The 17,710-nt window shown below is 43.0% G+C and overlaps 1 protein-coding gene across 13 annotated transcripts in view; it reads right to left on the bottom strand.

Annotated features, from left to right (window-relative positions):
* Positions 1 to 17,710, bottom strand: part of FHOD3 (formin homology 2 domain containing 3) — a 393,487-nt gene that overhangs the window by 147,392 nt on the left and 228,385 nt on the right. For all 13 annotated transcript variants that reach the window (XM_059707132.1, XM_059707122.1, XM_059707123.1 and 10 more), the window contains exon 6: positions 7,974 to 8,068. In XM_059707132.1, the coding sequence (XP_059563115.1) occupies positions 7,974 to 8,068 (95 nt within the window). The remainder of the gene's footprint in view (positions 1 to 7,973; positions 8,069 to 17,710) is intronic.

Genomic DNA, 17,710 nt, shown 5'->3' with positions numbered 1-17,710 from the left:
GGGAGAACATGTCCTAACTAATCATCAAAATACAGCCAGCAGGACTCATCAGAAATACCTTCTTAGCATTGCTGCATACACCTGGAAATGATAAAAGTATGTTACTTCAAAAGATCTCTATATCAATCCCTCATTTATCCAGAAAGCACTTAATTTGATGCCCTCAAGTATGTAAAATAGTCAAAACCCTCCAAAGCTTTGGAACAGCCACAGTGGAGGCCACACACCCATTCTTCCAAGTCCAAACACATGGCTCATCTCTATGCTCTTAAAAATCCACACTTGGTGCTACTTGAACTTATCGTAGGCATTCTAATAAGCTCGGCTGGAAGGAACAACCCAGAGACCAAGTGACAGACCAGGTATGGCAGGTCCACTGTGGCACCAAGAGCAAGGACCACGAAGGAGGAGGGTGGGAACAAGTCACGACTGCCAGGGCAGACACCACCACCTGCCTCAGACAGAAAGGCTTCCCAAAGGGGCATGGCCGTGTCTCTCCCATCTGAATTGTCTGATTTTCAGCTCTGCCTGGTGCTCCTCCATGTCCCAATGAAGAGTCTCATTGAAATGACTTATAAACTCAAACACTTGCCCACCTGCCTAGCACTGAGGAAAGATCAATCAGAACTGATTCTCATCATTATGGAAGAGCGATCATTGGAAAGATAAAGCAACCAATCACAACAAGTCCAACAGGGACACAAGGAGTCAGCCTCAGAGCAGGGGCTGAGGCAGAGAGTGCAGTTCCCACATCTGGATGTTCTTTGTGCCTACTCGCTAAGGTTATTGCTGGAGGAATTCAGAGCCTGGATGGGGTGGACTGGCTGCACCGTTAAAGGTCCCTCCCACTCCCAAGATGCCCTGCTTCTTTCAATGTCTTCAGCACCTGCCAGATGCCCAGGACCCAAGGAGATGTAGGACCCAGAACACCTACAACACACAATTGAGAGTGTTACCCACACTAGAGGCCCTCAGAGCCAGGGCTCCGAGGACAGAAAGCCCTTCCCAGGGGACAGCCCTTTCTGGGAAGAAGAGAGTCAGTCAGACAGACTCAGAGCGGATCCAGCCACCTTTCTGGGTTTCACGGAGCAGAAAGGTTATGTGACAGCCTCTGGGCTCCTGCTCATACACATTATTTCACTTCCGTGGGGCTGGAGGGAACACTCAGAGGGTCTAGAGCCGTGGGCAAACTACCGCCTGCGGGCCGGATGCGGCCCGTTTGAAATGAATAAAACTAAAAATGAATAAAACTAAAAACTAAAAAAAAAAAAAAAAAAGACCGTACCCTTTTATGTAATGATGTTTACTTTGAATTTATATTAGTTCACACAAACACTCCATCCATGCTTTTGTTCCAGCCCTCCGGTCCAGTTTAAGAACCCATTGTGGCCCTCAAGTCAAAAAGTTTGCCCACCCCTGGCTAGACTCAGCCTTTGGGCCACACGTTACCTACTTCTCACGTGATTGCCTCTAGGGAATGCCAGTATTCTATTTTAACGCTGTCCACACACACAGCTAAATGACAGTATGTAACAGGAATCGGAGACCAGCCCTTTGCACTGGGCTGGAGGGGAGACAGGCACACCTAGCCAGCTGTGAACTGCTGTGCTTCCCGTGTGTGTTTAGCACATTTGGGGGGACCGGGCTGAGCTGTCCCTTCTGCTGCAGCTCTCAATTTGCACTGTCTGTTCCTACTCAGCGTGAAACAGAGGCTGAGTCCTCATGGGGACAGAAGTGCCTTTAACGCAGGGATGTACATTAGTCATGCCTCAGTTGAGGCCTGAGCCTCCAATCTGCATAAACCACTCGAGGCTCTAGTGTTACTCCCTACCCGTGAGGCTGGGATGGAGGGGGTAGCAGGATGGTGAAGACATGGTACTTTTCTGGGTTTTTCATTTTCTGGGTCAACCCACAGGGAGGGTGTGGAGTCAGCCTGTACGGAACCGGGGTGTCCAGATTTTAGATAAAATGTAACCACCAGATGTATGGAAAAGGAATAAAAAGCAATTTTCCTCAGTAAGTTTGCACTTGAAAGCCAACTAGAGCTCCCTGCACGTTTTTATTGTACTTAGAGAAACCCAAGAACTATACTTAGCAGGTCAAATATGCTGCTTATTAAGTAGAAATAAAAGTATCCCCCCGAATGTCTAAATTCCTACTCCTCTTCTAAAAATGCAACTACCATAAAAAGAAAACAATTTCCAAACCTCAGGACTTAAATTACAAAGGGGGTCAGAAAAACAGGCTTCATTCTATTTGTTTCATTTTCCACTAAAAAAGCATAAATACATGTTATAGAAATGGATGCTGGTTATTAAAAAGGAATTCAAAATCAGCGAGATATCTTGATCTGCGAAGCTGTGCCACTGTTTATAAGCTTGCCAGAAAGAACTAAGAATATCTGAGTATTTTATCAACAGAAAAATTCAAGTGACTTAAGACACTAGATTTTCTTAATGAAACACTTTCTTCCAATGACATAGACTGAAGCTTGAATTCCTGAGCAAGGATCTCAGATCAGGCCCTGAAATCTATGTCACCGTCTGTCCATCAGTCCAACAGACACCTCTGACTCCATAGCTCTCCGCCTTCAAAGACACTGTCAGCAAAATGAGGTGGGTCTTATCAGAAGTAAAGTAGAGGCCCGACTATGGTACCTGAGCACAGAACTCTGGGCCATGGCTCTCAGATGTCCCTGAAGGAGAAGTATAGTCACCAGGGTTGGCACAGCTGCCAGGACAGGAAGTCACCTGTACCAAATTCATGCGCAATGGCCTCAGGGCCTGATGACTCAGACTTGCTTATGACTCAATGAAGTTTGCAGAAAGAGAACCAGCTTTGGGATGAACCTAGTAGGTCAAGTGCAAGGCTAGGAACCCTTTAAATTGTTACTCATTAGTGGAAATCTTACAGAACGTCAAACATAGCAGACTATTCAAAAATAATTAAAATGAATGTCAAAATAATAAATAGTGCTACAAATGAGCATGGTCTTCTATTGAGATACAATTCTGGGGCCATAAGCAGCAGGTTTCTTTAAAGAATGATGACAAGACCAGAAAATATCCATTTTGCTCACTTTCCCTTAGGTTATTCATCATAATTATGAAGAGTTAGGTAACATAAATAGGTACCATACATAACATAAATCCCTCCTGTTACTGTTCACTAAGGAATCCCAAAAACTCTGCATTGAAATACTGCCTTACAGAGCAGCTTGAAGCGGGGAAATCAACAAGGTTGGGTGCTTTTCCAGTTAGTGACATCCCTCATTTCAGATACAAAACCCCATGTTCTAGGAGGCTATGCAACCTGTCACACACCTAATTGCTGGAGGAAGTCAAATCTGATTCTTTCTATTCTCCTATGAGGAAACCTGTCTTTCCCTCTTGTGCAAAAATTTAAGTCTTGGGGAAATGGGACAAATACTCTTTTCCAAGCAATAATCAAGGTTAAAGAACTTTCTTAAGTAAATACCAGGCCTAGAAACATGAAAGTGGACAACACCTGAGCCTCAGGTATGATGAATGCCCTGTTAGCAAGAGTTTGGCATCCAGCTCACATCTCCTTAGAGTGGATGGAGGAGGATGGGCAGGTGAGTGCTGGCAGGTGGACAGAGGCCTGGGGATGGCAGTCAGCAGCCTGGCAAAGGCAACCCTGAGCCTGCAGGGCTACTTCCAGGCCTGCTCCCAGAAGCCTCTGCTTCTGGGCCAACTGTCAATTCACCTCTCCTAGAACATCGCTTTATGGGGAACAGACCATAAAATACTCCGGGGTTTACACATCACCTCAAATGTTCTTCTGTATTAGAACCCCTTGTCCCTATTCGTTTTCCAGCTGCTAGAGCACAGATGCTAGTCCTTGACTGGGCCACCTGCCCTAGAAGGGCAGAATGGTCAAACCCTCACCCACTATTCCTGCTTATGGAGATCTGTCTATGGAACAAGGAGCCTCTTGGGCAGGGTGACATACTGCCTTTGAAAACTCAACTTCCATGGAGTAGTGAGTGTGTGCTGCTTCAGAAAGCAGAGCACCGAGTTTGGCTGATGACAGAGAGGTAGAGGCAGGTCCGGATGAGGAAGGCTTTCTACCGATTCCAGTGCCCAACTATGGTTGTTGGAAGTATCAGGAATGTGGCTGGTGAATGACAGGAACATTTTTGACAAGACCTTGCCACCTCTTCAAGACTGGGATTTTGTGATTTTATCTTATGTAACTCAAAAAGCACTTCAGATCTCACACACAGGTGGGTCATGTGCCTCACACAGCAGTGACATGCTGACAACTCTGAGGTCAAAGGGTTCGCCAGCCAGCACTTGCTGGAGTACCTGGCACCTTGGGGGCATCTGCTAAGCTGTCCGTGGGGACATTGCCTTCATCTCAAAACCAGCCTATCAGAGCTTTCCTGCCAAGGAACCTCAATTTCCACTTCTTTCTCCTACCACAAGCAATGCTGCATTCCTAGCTGCCCAGATTCAAAACTGTATTCTCCCCGATCTTTGATTCCTGCTTTTACTTTTCCATATCCAGAAACCCAGTCCTAGGAACTTATTCCTCAAAATGTCTCCATATTTCCAATATTCTGTTTCCACCTCAACTCTTGACCAGGCCTCATCATCTCCCAGCGTTGATACTACACTAGCCCTTAGCCTCCCGTCCATGTCAATTTCCAATTTCTCCCCCTCCACCATTCTATTCTACAAACCACACACTACTAATCATCCTCATAATTACAGTGTCCCCGTGTGTGTGTGTGTGTGTGAGAGAGAGAGAGAGAGAGAGAGAGAGAGAAAGAGAGAGGGAGAGGGAGAGAGAGAAGGGCCCTCTCATGTGTGTAAGAGAGAGAGTGTGTGTGTGTGAAAGGGAGACTGCGTCCAGGACTCCCCTCAGCTCAGGTTTAGTAGCTGTTCTGGGAGGACCAACATCACACAAGTACCAATGCTATCTAGAGATCTGTGGTCAGCAACCTAGGGTACCGCTGGAAGAATTGATTCAGTGGGGCTGACAGAGAACTGGAGAGAATAGAGCAAGCCAAGGTGGACAGCACCACAGATAGGGCAGACTCCATGACCGCATCAGGAGGCATCCTGGGGAACTCGCAAGGAGCTAGGGGTCCCTGGGGCCTCCCCCATGGGCCAGAAGGGGATCCATATGGTCATGAGAGACAGAGGCTCTGTCAGAGTGACAAAAGGCTGTGCTGTATAAGCTGAATCATCTTCTCCCAATTAATTAGACTTCCATATGCATGAAGGGGAAAAATTCACACCATGTGAGAAGTCACAGGGTGGACCACTGCTTCTTACCTCTGACTGGGGTTTAAAGATGGACTTTGGTAAACAGACTAAAGCACTTTATTGAAAACAGTTTTTCTTTCTTTTAAAAAGTAATTATTTGGCAGCAAATACATCATTCTGTCCTCTGACTCTGCGTCTCAAATATCTGCAAATATGTGTTGCACAATGACCCTCTGGCAGGCCTGATGGCAGCATCACATCGTGTTGCCTTTCATGGAAGGAAAGAGGAAGGTAATGAAGACAGGATGGCAAGGTTTCCCTAACCCAGGATTTCAGTATCAACTCTGTGCCTGTTTAAGGTAAAAACCACAGGATCTCAAGGCAAACCTTTAGGTACTGAGAACTCAACTCTTAGTCAAAAGAAAGCCCTAAGGGCCCCTGGCTCTCCCGCCTTAATTTTATTTGAACTGGGAGAAGCTCTGTGGCCCTATCGGACAGTTTGTATGTTTAAGGAACTAAGGCTTCCTTCTCAAAACCTGTAAGTGTAGGTTAGGGCATCCTTTCTGCTTGCAGATTCCTCACCATCTAGATATGGGGTGATGGGGAGTGTCAGGGGACACTGGGTTGGTTTTGTAAATAAGAGGTGATCGTGTTAGAATTGCACGGAAAACAAACTTGGTGGCTGCTGGCGCTGTTGACTTTTGGCCACTGGCCTGAAACTGAGCACAGCCTGCAGGGTCATCGGATGTCACAATGAGTGAGCGTGGGCTGCGGGGCATCTCCCAGGGTCAGTCCGTCCTCTTTCTAGCACCATGGCTGCAAGGCTTAGGCTGCCCCGCGGCTCTATTTTCTCACCTTCACAGTGACCGGCCCAGTGTGAACACCGGAGTCAGAGACCACTATGGCCTTCCTTTGGGAAAATGACAGATGGAGAAAAGAGCAGCACAGATCTGGGGACGATGCCCCAAGTGAGGAAGCAAATGCCCAGCTCAGACCGAGGCCCCGAGAACAGACGCCCAGGGTCCCCACCACTGCGTGTGCTACCCAGCAAAGGGGGCTGGGACGCAGAATTCCTACATCCTCATTCTTGAGGGCTTTTAATTTGATGGTTTCTCCATGGCATTTAGAAATGCAGTAAGGAATTCTCCCACGTGCGCCTTTTGGTGGTTTGTTTTCCTTACAGATGATTCCAAATGAAAACGGACAGGAGGCTGCTGCAGACCTTGGCTGAGTCTTCCCCCGTCTACTGAGCAGACAGATGCAGGCCTGAGGCCGTTTCCTTTTGCTCGTCTCCTCTTTTTCTTTTCCTCCCTGAGGTTTCTCCTCTCATCTTTTCCCATCCCCCCTTCTCTCCTCAGTGTCTTTCCTCTCAGTATCTCTTCTCCCTCCCATCCCTAGTGATCAGCTGAAAGACTGCCACTTTTCCTACCATAAGCACATTGGGTTTTATTTCCTGTTCGAAACAGGGCTGACCGTTGGTGTTTTATCACGACCATAATAAAGCTATAAAAATGTCTTAATTCAGCCATGACATGTATCAAGAGTCCATTTTTATTGCAAAACCTGCTCCCTCTCGCTAGCTTTTGGAATCCCGAGACCCTCATCTGCCTAACCCTGATGCCCACTACAGTCACCATGATCTCCTCCATGGTGCTCCACCCACCCTCGCCCCAAAACTGACCACACTCCAGCCTTGGTTCATTTGCACCTGCTTGGAACTGGATCCCTTCTTCCTCCTTCTTGCAAGCTCCTCCTCCAACTAGACCCCTCATGGCCCCACCTGAGAACCAGAGAGGACGATGCCAGAGCCTCACCCAGCTGCCAGGACACTCAGTGACAGGATGAAGCTGCCTCCTTGGCCTCACACTCCCAAAGTATGAGGGCATCATGGTCAAGGCATGGCAGGGCAGACACATGCCAATATCCACGCAGGAAATCAGATAGATTATTATAACTAAGCATTATTTCCCCAACTAAAAATGGGAATAAAATCATTTACCTTTTAGGAGATAATGTTTGCTAAGCATTTTTACCATGCCTGCTGCCTGATAAATATTTACTGAATGTTGGCTACTTTCATAGTGAATGGCGGAGTTGAAAGACAGTCTCAAATTCTTTCATCTATACATAGGAACACGCATACACATCGGTACAACCCATACATATGTGCTTAAGTATCTGAATGTATATGAATATGAAATATAGCAGGTAAGATTGATACTGTTTCTATGGTATAGTTTTATTTTATTTTATTACATATTTTTTAATCCTCACCTGAGGATATGCTTAGAGAAGGAAGGAGGAGAGAGAGAAAGAGAAACATTGATTAGTTGACTTCTGTACATGCCACAACTGGGGATTGAACCTGCAACCCAGGCATCTGGCCTGACTGGGAATCAAACTGGCAACCCTTTGGTGCACAGGACAACGCTCAGCCAACTGAGCCACTCCAGCCGGGTGATGGTATAGTTTTTAAATTAATCATTAAAAACAAGAGGCACTAAAAGCATTTGATTAAATTTAAAAGAAGAAAACATAAAATGCATTAAAGAGTCATAAACTCTTGCCATTTGAGTGTAATTTAAAATCTATAAAATAGGAGTCCTCATTTGTATTATGACAGGGCTAGAACCAAGCCAAAAAGGATTCCTTTCTGCAAAAGCATCTCAGACAGGGTAACAGAAAAAAGGCAGATGATACTGAAACTGAATGAGATGTTCAACCAGAACCTTCTCTTACCTTTGACCCGATGAGAGTGTACAGCCACTGAATGGTTTCATTGTGGTTTATTACTCCGTTCATCCCATCCACATACAACATAATCTGGCCCAGAGCTACAGAGGAGAGAAAAAGAAGGAGACATTATGGTTTTACGTGTAAATATAATTTTCAACAATCATAATGGCCGTGGAGATTTTCATACTTTAAGTACACAGTATGTTAGGAACCAAATTAGAAGAAAATGCCTGGGCTCTGAAATTAGCAAAATCTCATTTTAGAGAGAAAAGTGTGGATTACAGCAGAAGAAACAAGGGCTATTCCTGGCGCCTGGAAGATGCAATTAAGGTACCAAATGCAGTGATTGCTGTTTCTCTGCGTCTTGATGTGTAAATGCGTGTTTTGACGTTTCTATATCTGTGTGCAGTAGACAGGCAGCAATAGCCACAAGATGGTGTCTGGGCTATAGCCTCCTGGTGGGGCCCGAGGACAAATGAAGTTTCCACAGCAACCTGTCTAGTTGCCCCCAGAGGCTATGGAACATCCCCAGCTGAGGCCATTTGAATCCTTTAGGTAAGGGATACATATATGTATTTTAATATTATTTGTAATTCCTTCTAAAGACTTGCAGAGTTTAACATGTCAGAAATCATGAAAAATATCATTTTTCAAACACAAAGTCCTAAATTCTTAGTGAAGGAAAACAGTCACCACATATTGCCATTATTAAAAAAAAAAATCCAAGCCATGGCATTTCCTTTTTCAAAAATACATGAACTCCATGTTTTCAGCTCCCTCATATCAAAATAGTTTGGACTCTAGATAATGAGCAGAAGTTACATACTCTAACTAAGTAGGCTCCCTAAAACCATATCTGACCTCCTAAATCTCATTTCACCCATAATTAATGGGCCTGGCATTGACATTGTTAGGCAATACTTTCTTTTTATGGTAACAGTAGGACATCACAAACTGGAAAACATGGAGGAGTGAAGTAAAAATAATTCATAATCCCATAATTTAGGTTAAGCATTCTTAATATATTAATGCATTTTTCTCACATTCTTTCTTTGCTTTTCTTTTTTGTTAATCCTCGCCCAAGGATATTTTTCCCATTGCTTTTTTAGAGAAAATGGAATGGGGGTGCGGGGGAGAGGACAGGGAGAGAGAGAGAAACACTGATGTGAGAGAGACACATGGATTGATTGCCTCTCGCACGTGCCCGGAACAGAGCTGGGGCTTGAACCTACAACCCAGGGACATGCTCTTGACCACGAATCGAACCCAAGACCCTTCGATGTGCAGGCCAACACTCTAACCACTGAGCCACAGGGGCCAAGGCTCACATTCTTTCTTTTATGCATCACATACACATACAAGTTTACATGTAGGTTGTAGGATAGTCTATATAAAATGGTGTTAGTTGAGAAAAGTAAAACACGAAATAGTGAGTATATAATAATTGCAAGCATACAAATATATGTGTGATATTAGAAAGCTATTATTATCCTACCCAACAAAAGGTCAAATAACACAACCGCAGAATCATTCTGGAAAAAATTATGCCCCTATATATGGAAAAACTCAAAACTTAAAAATATTACTTAGATCCTTGACACAATAAACAGCATAATTATTGTAATAACAGATTCATATTCTACTTAATGGTGAAACACTGAGCTGTTCCTATTAAAATCAGGAATCATTTTTAAATGATGCCTCCTAATCCCATGATCATTTAACACTGCTCTAGAGTTCAGGAAAATTTAATGACATGAAAAATAATGAGATGCAGGATGGTTGGAAATGGATACATAATTTTGTTATTTTTGCAAGGAATGTCATAGATTCAATAAAATATTCATCTACAGAATTTACAATGAAGAGGTCATGATTGCAGCCACTTTCTCATCTGAATGACAAATATGTCACATATAAAGAAAACCAAAGTTTGATATAAAAAGATTAACAGTAGATAAAAGGACAGATGACAGCAAATATGATGAAGGTTTAAATGATGTATTATATATAGACACTTCATACAAATTGATAAGAAAATACTAAATGCCAACAGAAAAAAAGCCAAAAGCTTTTCATAAGAGACAACAAGCTGGTTCACATAATGTACAAAGAAGTTCATTCTCACTATAACAAAAATGCAAACTAAAACAATATTGAGGTAGCATTTTCACCGAAATGATCAAAGATATATTTAAAAGAAATGATTCGGTTATTCATTGCTGGTGAGGGTAAACAAGTAACTTCATACATTACCGGTGGCAGGGCAAATTGGCACAAGTCCTGCAATATGACTATTTAGTGCTGTCATTGTTTTTTTAAAAAGTTACTATATAACTTAGAGCCTGTTGTGTGCCTTGCTCTAAGGGGGGGTGGTCATATGTGTTATTAATGCAACAGCTCTCCTGTGCAGTGGATATTATTACCCCCACCTGACAGAGGAAAAAACTCAGGCTCTGAAAAGTGAGGGAATGTTCCCCAAACCCACCACTACTGAGGGGTGGAGCCCACCCCCAGCCATGATGGTCTGGCTCCTCCTTGTCGGTACTCGGAGCCTGAAAGTCCTCTCTGCTCCCCCCCCCCCCCACCACCACCACCACCACCCATCAATGTGATTTCGGGAATCTACCCTAAGGAAATAACCCTATGTTAAAGGGGGAAACAGGATGAAGCAAACTCACTGAAGTGTCATCTATAACATCAAAATACCAACGAACACCTACATACCCATCATAGCTATGGAACTCAGCATATGGTCATTTACCAAAGCTATATCCTAACTGTAAAGTGTTTATAATAAAAGAATTAACATGTAGAAAATCATGAATAAACATCACATAATTCAGGTAAGCACTAATACCTTCATGCCCAGAAGGAAAGGAAGCCCCGTGATACATTAAGCATTATGACTGTGCACATGTTCTTTGGATGCATTATTTTCCTATTTACCCACTTTTCCATTATGAGCATCTTTCACTTCTATAACAGAAAAGTAAACCTCCTCTGTAGAAATGGGGATGAAATCAGACTGTAAAACGTTAGATGCTTTTCTTTTGGTTTTTAGAATTTTTTACTAGCAGTGTACCCCTTCCACCTCCACTTCAGGGAAGAGCTCTGAGAATTCAGCACATCCTGCCCCACTTTCTCCTTCTCCCCTCTTGTTCCTCCTCTCCCTTCCAAAACAAGCTGGCGAAACTCCAGGGAAGGGGAATTTGCTCCACAGTGCTTTTCCCATTTGAGTTCCGCTGTTGAAGAAGATAGATACTAGAAATATCAGAGGGAACACTTTGTAAAGTATGTGCTTGTCTATGCAGTATACCTGAAGCTAATCCTATATAATAAAAGCCTAATGTGCAAATTGACCAAACGGCAGAATGACTGGTCACTATGATGCACACTGATCACCAGGGGGCAGATGCTCAATGCAAGAGCTGCCCCAGCTCCCAGGCCCCAGGCCAGCCAAGGCAGGTGCCAGTGGGGGCCCCCCAATCGCCTCGCCAGTCACCCACAGAGGGAGGTGACCAGCACTGGTGGGGGTGGGGGTGGGGGTGGGGCCAGCAAGCAGGCGGCACCAGGCTGGCCAAGGTGGGTGCCAGCACGGGGGGAGGGGGGAGGGCTGATCACCCAGCTGGTTGCCCCACAGATTGGCCCTGATCACCGGCCAGGCCTAGGGACCCTACCCGTGCAGAATTTTGTGCACCAGGCCTCTGGTATAAAATAATATTGAATGTAAACTATAATTGGAAAAAAAATGATTAAAAAAATTAAACAAAGAGGTAAATCTACAGGCAGGTTTTAGCATCTTCTAAATCTATCCAACAGCACAGGGGAGACAGTGCAGGCTCTTGGGTCTCTGGAAGGTGCATCCCTTGGGCCCTCCCCCCAGGGCTGAAAAGGCAGGAATGAAGGTCTCCATCCTAACCTCTCAGGGCCTCTGGGGCTGCAGGCAGCCCACGAAGCCAGGACACTGCTCCAAAACAGGAAGGCAAAGGGAGATTTAAAGGCCAACTTGAATGCTTCTCTTTATGATGTTTCCCTCCAGGTTCTATTAACTGACCACATTGAAGAAGGGAAGTCACCAGAAAGTTCATGTCTAGTGGAGTTCAAGTTTCTGATCACACTGATTGGTGGTAATATTTGGGAAATCAAATCTTGCCCACTAGATCTTTTGTTCCCCAGTTCTAGTGCTAAAACACTGCTTTCAGTAAAACCCACTACAAACACAAGATGGCGCTAAATAGATTCAAGTGGGTTAATACTGGGATTCAAAGGCAGAAAGCCCGCCAGCCTCAATGTGGGCCTGTGAATAAAGCTCACACACACACATAAACACACACACATACAAACACACACACACACACAATTGTACACAGTGTGGGTCACAGGAGCCACGAATATTAGTGACTTGCGTTTCCAAGCAGGATGAGCAGGGTGAGAATGTCAGACTGAGTGGGTAACGGTGCGATCTCACAAGAGACTGCCCAGGGCACTTGTAGTTCTGTGTTCATAGAAGTTACTCTAGGCATCTTTATTAATATTTCTGTGCTTCAGTTTCTCATCTCCAAAGTGAGATAGTACCTATTTTTCAGGGATGTTGTAGGATTGAGTTAGAACAATGCCTGCCTCAGAGTAACTGCTCAACAAATGTTAGTCATAAAAACTACCTGGTAGAAGTCAAACATCAATTATCTACCGAACAGAAGCACACGTTGAAAGAACCTCAAAGACCTGAAGTGGTGGTGTGGGCCTCTGCCTACCCCAAAGTGACAAAACTTTTCTCCTTTGTGTTCTTCTAAAATTTTTATAGTTTCACTTTTCATATTTAGATGCGTGATTCATTTAGAAATAATTTTTGCCTAAACTTAAGGTTTAGATTGAGGTTCTCTTTTTATACAGATGTCCAACTGATCTAACATCATCTGTGAAAGAGATTATCCTTTATTTAACTCCTTTTGCAAATTTTCCCCAAAACCCATTGGCTATGTTTGTGTGGGTCCATTTCTAGATTCTCTATGCTGCGTCATTGATCTGTCTATCCTTTTGCTAATCCACACTATATTGATTACCATAGCTTCATAGTAAGTTTTAAAATCAGGTAGCATAACTCCTAAAATGTCATTCTTCCTTTTCCAAATTGTTTTGGCTATTCTTGTCCTTTGTCCTTTTTATATAAATTTTGGAAGCAGCTTGTTAAATCTACAAAAAAAATATATCTTTTTGGAAGTATTATGGGAAACACACTAAATCTATAGATAAAGTAAGGGAGAGTTGAACTAGTTGAATCTTCTAACCATGAACATATTCTGTCTATGAATTTAGATCTCTGATTGATTTCATCAGTGTTTTGTCATTATTAACTACAGGTCTTGTTTTTGTTTATTGTGGGGGATTTTTTGCCAAATTTATAAGTATTTCACATTTTTGGGGGAGCTATTGGAAATACTTTATAAACTTTCCCATTCCCAACTGTTTATTACTAGCATTTAGAAGTAAAATTGTTTCTGTGTGTTGACTTTGTATCCTGTAGCTTTGTTAAATGTATTAATTCTAGGGTTTTTTTAGGTTTTGTTCTTGTAGATTTCCTGTGATTTTCTACCTAGATAATAATGCTGTCTGTGACAAAGAACAATTTCATTTCTTCCTTCCCAATCTATATACACCCTCCCCCCTTTCTCCCTTATCTTATTACATTGGGCAAGACTTCTAGTATAATGTTCAATAGGAGTGCTAAGAATGGACCCCCTTGCCTTCTCAATATTAGGGGGAAGGCGTTTAGTCTTTCCCTGTCAATTATGATTGGTGTAGGTGTTTATACATTACCCTCTATCAAGGTGAAGAAGTTCCCCCCAATTTCTAGTTTGCCCAGAGTTTTTAATATATAATAAATGGATACTGAATTTTGTCAAATGCTTTTTCTACTTCAACGGATATTATGTGCCCTTTCTTCATGCTGTTAGTACTGTAGTTTACACAGAGTGAATTTCAAATATGGTACCAGCCTTGCATTTCCTCTTGGCCATGGTGCATCATTCTTTTCACATGTTGTTGGACTTGCTGATATTTTGCTGAGGATTTTTGCATCTTGGTTCATGAGAGAGATTGGTCTGTAGTCTCCAGGCTTTGTCCCATTTCATATCATGGTAATATTGGTCTTATAAATGAGTTGGGAAGTGGTCCCTTCTCTTCTATTTCATGAAAGAGATTATATAAGATTGCCTTTATTTAGTCTTTAAATGTTTGATAGAATTTGCCAGAAACCATCTGGGCCTGAATGCTCCTTTTTCAGAAGATTATCTGCATATTAACTGTAGTTAATGGTTGTAGTTAATATCAGTTATAGTAATGGGGCTAGTCAGTCCCCATTTTGATTGAGTGGCTTTCTTTTTCTTTTTCTATCCTAGTTTCTTAAGGTCAGTGTTTACATTGTTGATTAGAGGGGTTATTTCCTAATTGAAGCACGCAATGCTATAAATTTCCCTCCACGCATTACCTCAACCACATCCCAGAAATTTTGATATGTTATATTTTCATGTAGTTCAAAATATTTTCTAACTTACTTTGAGAATTTCTCTTCAATATACGGATTACTTAAAAGTATGTTGTTTAATTTCCAAGTATTCAGAGATAATCTTGCTATCCTTCTGTTATTGGTTTAGTTTAATTCCATTATGGTCAGAAAACACACCATTTCAATTCTAAAATTTAGCTGTAACTTAGGATACCAGGATATAGTCTATTTTGGTGAATGTTTTATGCTCACTTGAAAAGAGTGTATATACTGCTGCCAATGGGTAGAAGACTCTAAGAATCCCAACTAAAACAAAATAGATCCAGAGACATGGGAGCATGGAACAGACTGACAAATCTCAGAGGGAAGGGGGAAGGCAGGGGTCTGGGGAGAGATTAACCAAAGAATTTATATGCATTTATGCATAACCCATGGACAGAGGCAATAGTGCAATGAAGGCCTGGGGTGGGAATGGGGTGGAGGAGGTCAATGGGGGAAAATGGGGACATCTGTAATACTTTCAACAAAAAAGATAAATTTAAAAAGAACAAGAGTGTGGATGGTGCTGTTCACTCCCTCCACAGTCTTACTGATGTTCAGGCTACTAGTTCTGTTGATCGGCAAGAGGAAATATGTTGAAGTCTACAACTGTAACTGAGGATTTTCCATTTCTTACTTCAGTTCTTTCCGTTTTTACTTCATGTAGTTTGAAGTTCTATAGGTTTTCCATTTCTGAGTGAATTAACCCTTTTGTCGTTATAATGTCCTTCTTTATCCCTTGCTAATTTCTTTATTCTGCAGTCTACTCCCGCTAATGTTATTAATACAGTATTCTTTTGATTGGTGTTTGCATGATCATTTATTTCTCTACCCTTTTGCTTTTAAGCCTCCTATTCATAGCATTAAGTGGGTTTCTTGTAGGCAGCATTTAGTTGGGTTTTGCTTGGTTTACCCATTCCGATTATGTCTTTAATTATTGTGATTAGGTCAGTGAGATTTAATATAATTGTTGGTGCATCTGAATTTAGGTCTATTGTTTCCAATCTGTTACTGAGACCATCTAGTGAGTTTTTTTGTGGTGCTTATTATATTATTCATGTCTAAAATTTCCATTTGGTTTTCCTTTATACCTTCTCTTATCTTTCTTCGCTGAGACTTTCTATCTTTTCATTTATGGCAATAGTGCCACCCTTGCTTCCCGAACGCTTGGCAACGGGGTCTGTTGATCTGTCTTTCCCCATGAAAGTTGAGATTTTCCTAGTTTATCCTATGCCAAGTAATTCTGGCTTATATCTTGACCATTTTGAAGATTATAAGACTCTGGTTTACCTTTAAATATTACAGAAGAATGTTGAGATTTTTATTGAAGCTGGAAATTAACCTGGTTCTGTTCACAGCCACACGCTATGACCTGCCTTTCTTGGGCTATGGTTCCAGCGCCAGTTCAGCCTTCAAAGCACTGGCTGAGCCACTGGGTTGGTACTGCATATGCCTCCAGTGGCTGGTCTGGTAGCTGGGCAGTAATCTACCATCTTATTCAGTCAGTTCTCAAAACTTTCCATATGCTGTCTAGGGTCAGATTCATGCATGCACATTTGTGGTGAGAACAAGACTTCTCAAAAGACTCTGCAGGTCACGTTCCTGTGCTCCTCCTCCATGATCCCCCTGATACTTGGAAGGGGATCCTCAGGGGTCCCCTTCTAATCCTTCAACCAGAAAGCTGGTTCGTTATTTACCCTCTTCTGCCAGCATTGCTGCCTCAGGTCCAGCTCCCATTGTCTCTTCTGGGTTGTAGCAACTGCTGGTCCTGGCAGGTGTCCCTGCCTGGCCTCCTCCTCTTTTCTGATCTGTGAGGGATGTGTAACCAACTGAATCTTCCAACGCATTGGAAATGTCAGCTGATGCGGGAAACCTTCTGCTCACTTCCACCTCAGGATAAGGCCCAGGCTCCTCTGATCCCCAGCCAAGCCACCTTCCAGCTTCTTGCCCACACCACCTGGGTTCCTGTGTCTCTGAGACCTTCTGCGACCATCTAAGGGCTTCCATCCTCAGCCTACCAGTTGTCAATTAGCTACACGTACCTTGCATGAAGAGAAATCCTTATATATAAAATATATATTCCTGCTACAAACCAGAGGCAGACAAACCAGAGGCAGAAATTCTTCAAAAAGAATTTCTTGCATACCGGAGACATACCAGAAAACAATCCCAAATCAGTTATTTGCCTGCTTCTTCATGTCCCTTCCTTTGGCCAAAGGTGCCAAAAATGCCACGGAAGATGCTGAAAGGTAATTCCTTCCTGGCAGAGTCGCCTGGCTTTCTAAACAAAGAGCTCTTGAGTGCTGCTGCCCTCTGTGGTCTTTTCACAAACCCCTCACCCATGCTTTCCTCTCGCTCGATGTTACAGTGACATCACGGTCTACATGTTCTGTAGCTGGGCTCACAGATGCAGGAGCTGCAGTTCCCTGCTAAGGGAGTTACATCGTCTAGGTCCAGGCATTTTTATCTCTCTTTTTTAAAAATATATTTTTTTGATTTCAGAGAGGAAGGGAGAGGGAGAGAGAGAGAGAGAAACTTCAGTGATGAGATAGAATCATTGATCAGCTGCCTCCTGCATGCCTCCTACTGGGGTCGAGCCCGCAACCTGAGCATGTGCCCTGACCAGGAATCGAAGTGTGACCTCCAGGTTCATAGGTCGATGCCCAACCACTGAGCCACACAGGCTGAGGGCCAGGGATTTGTAATGCAACGTGGGTTGTTTCAGTTTTGAAAAGCACGGTCGTAACTATAGGTATATCACATGTTAGCACAAACCAGCCCTTTGTACGTACTAGACAAGGCTCTGGATTGGAAACGAAGTAGTGTATCCTCGTCTGGCACATCTGACCCTACAGTTCCCATGAAACGAAAACTCCTCCCACTGAGGTCTGACTGTTTCGGTCCGCCTTTCCACAGCACTTTCCTCTATTTCTTTTCCATTTTGAGGTGACTTTTAATTTTGATAAGCTTTCAAAACTACAAAAAAGTTGCTAGAATAGGATAAGGACTCTTTTTTACCCATATATTTTACCCAGATTCATTAATCGGCTATACTGTGTACCATTTACTTTATCATCCTCTCTCTCCTTCCCTAAACTTATAAAAAGAATTTTTTAAGTAAAAATTGCATTGCCTTAGCCAGTTTGGCTCAGTGGATAAGAGCATTGGCCTGCAGACTGAGAGGTCCTGGGTT

Source organism: Myotis daubentonii, chromosome 8 (genome assembly GCF_963259705.1).
Source record: "Myotis daubentonii chromosome 8, mMyoDau2.1, whole genome shotgun sequence".
NCBI lineage: Eukaryota > Metazoa > Chordata > Mammalia > Chiroptera > Vespertilionidae > Myotis > Myotis daubentonii.
Note: the sequence above shows the minus strand (reverse complement) of the source record. Positions and strands in the feature narration are given on the sequence as shown.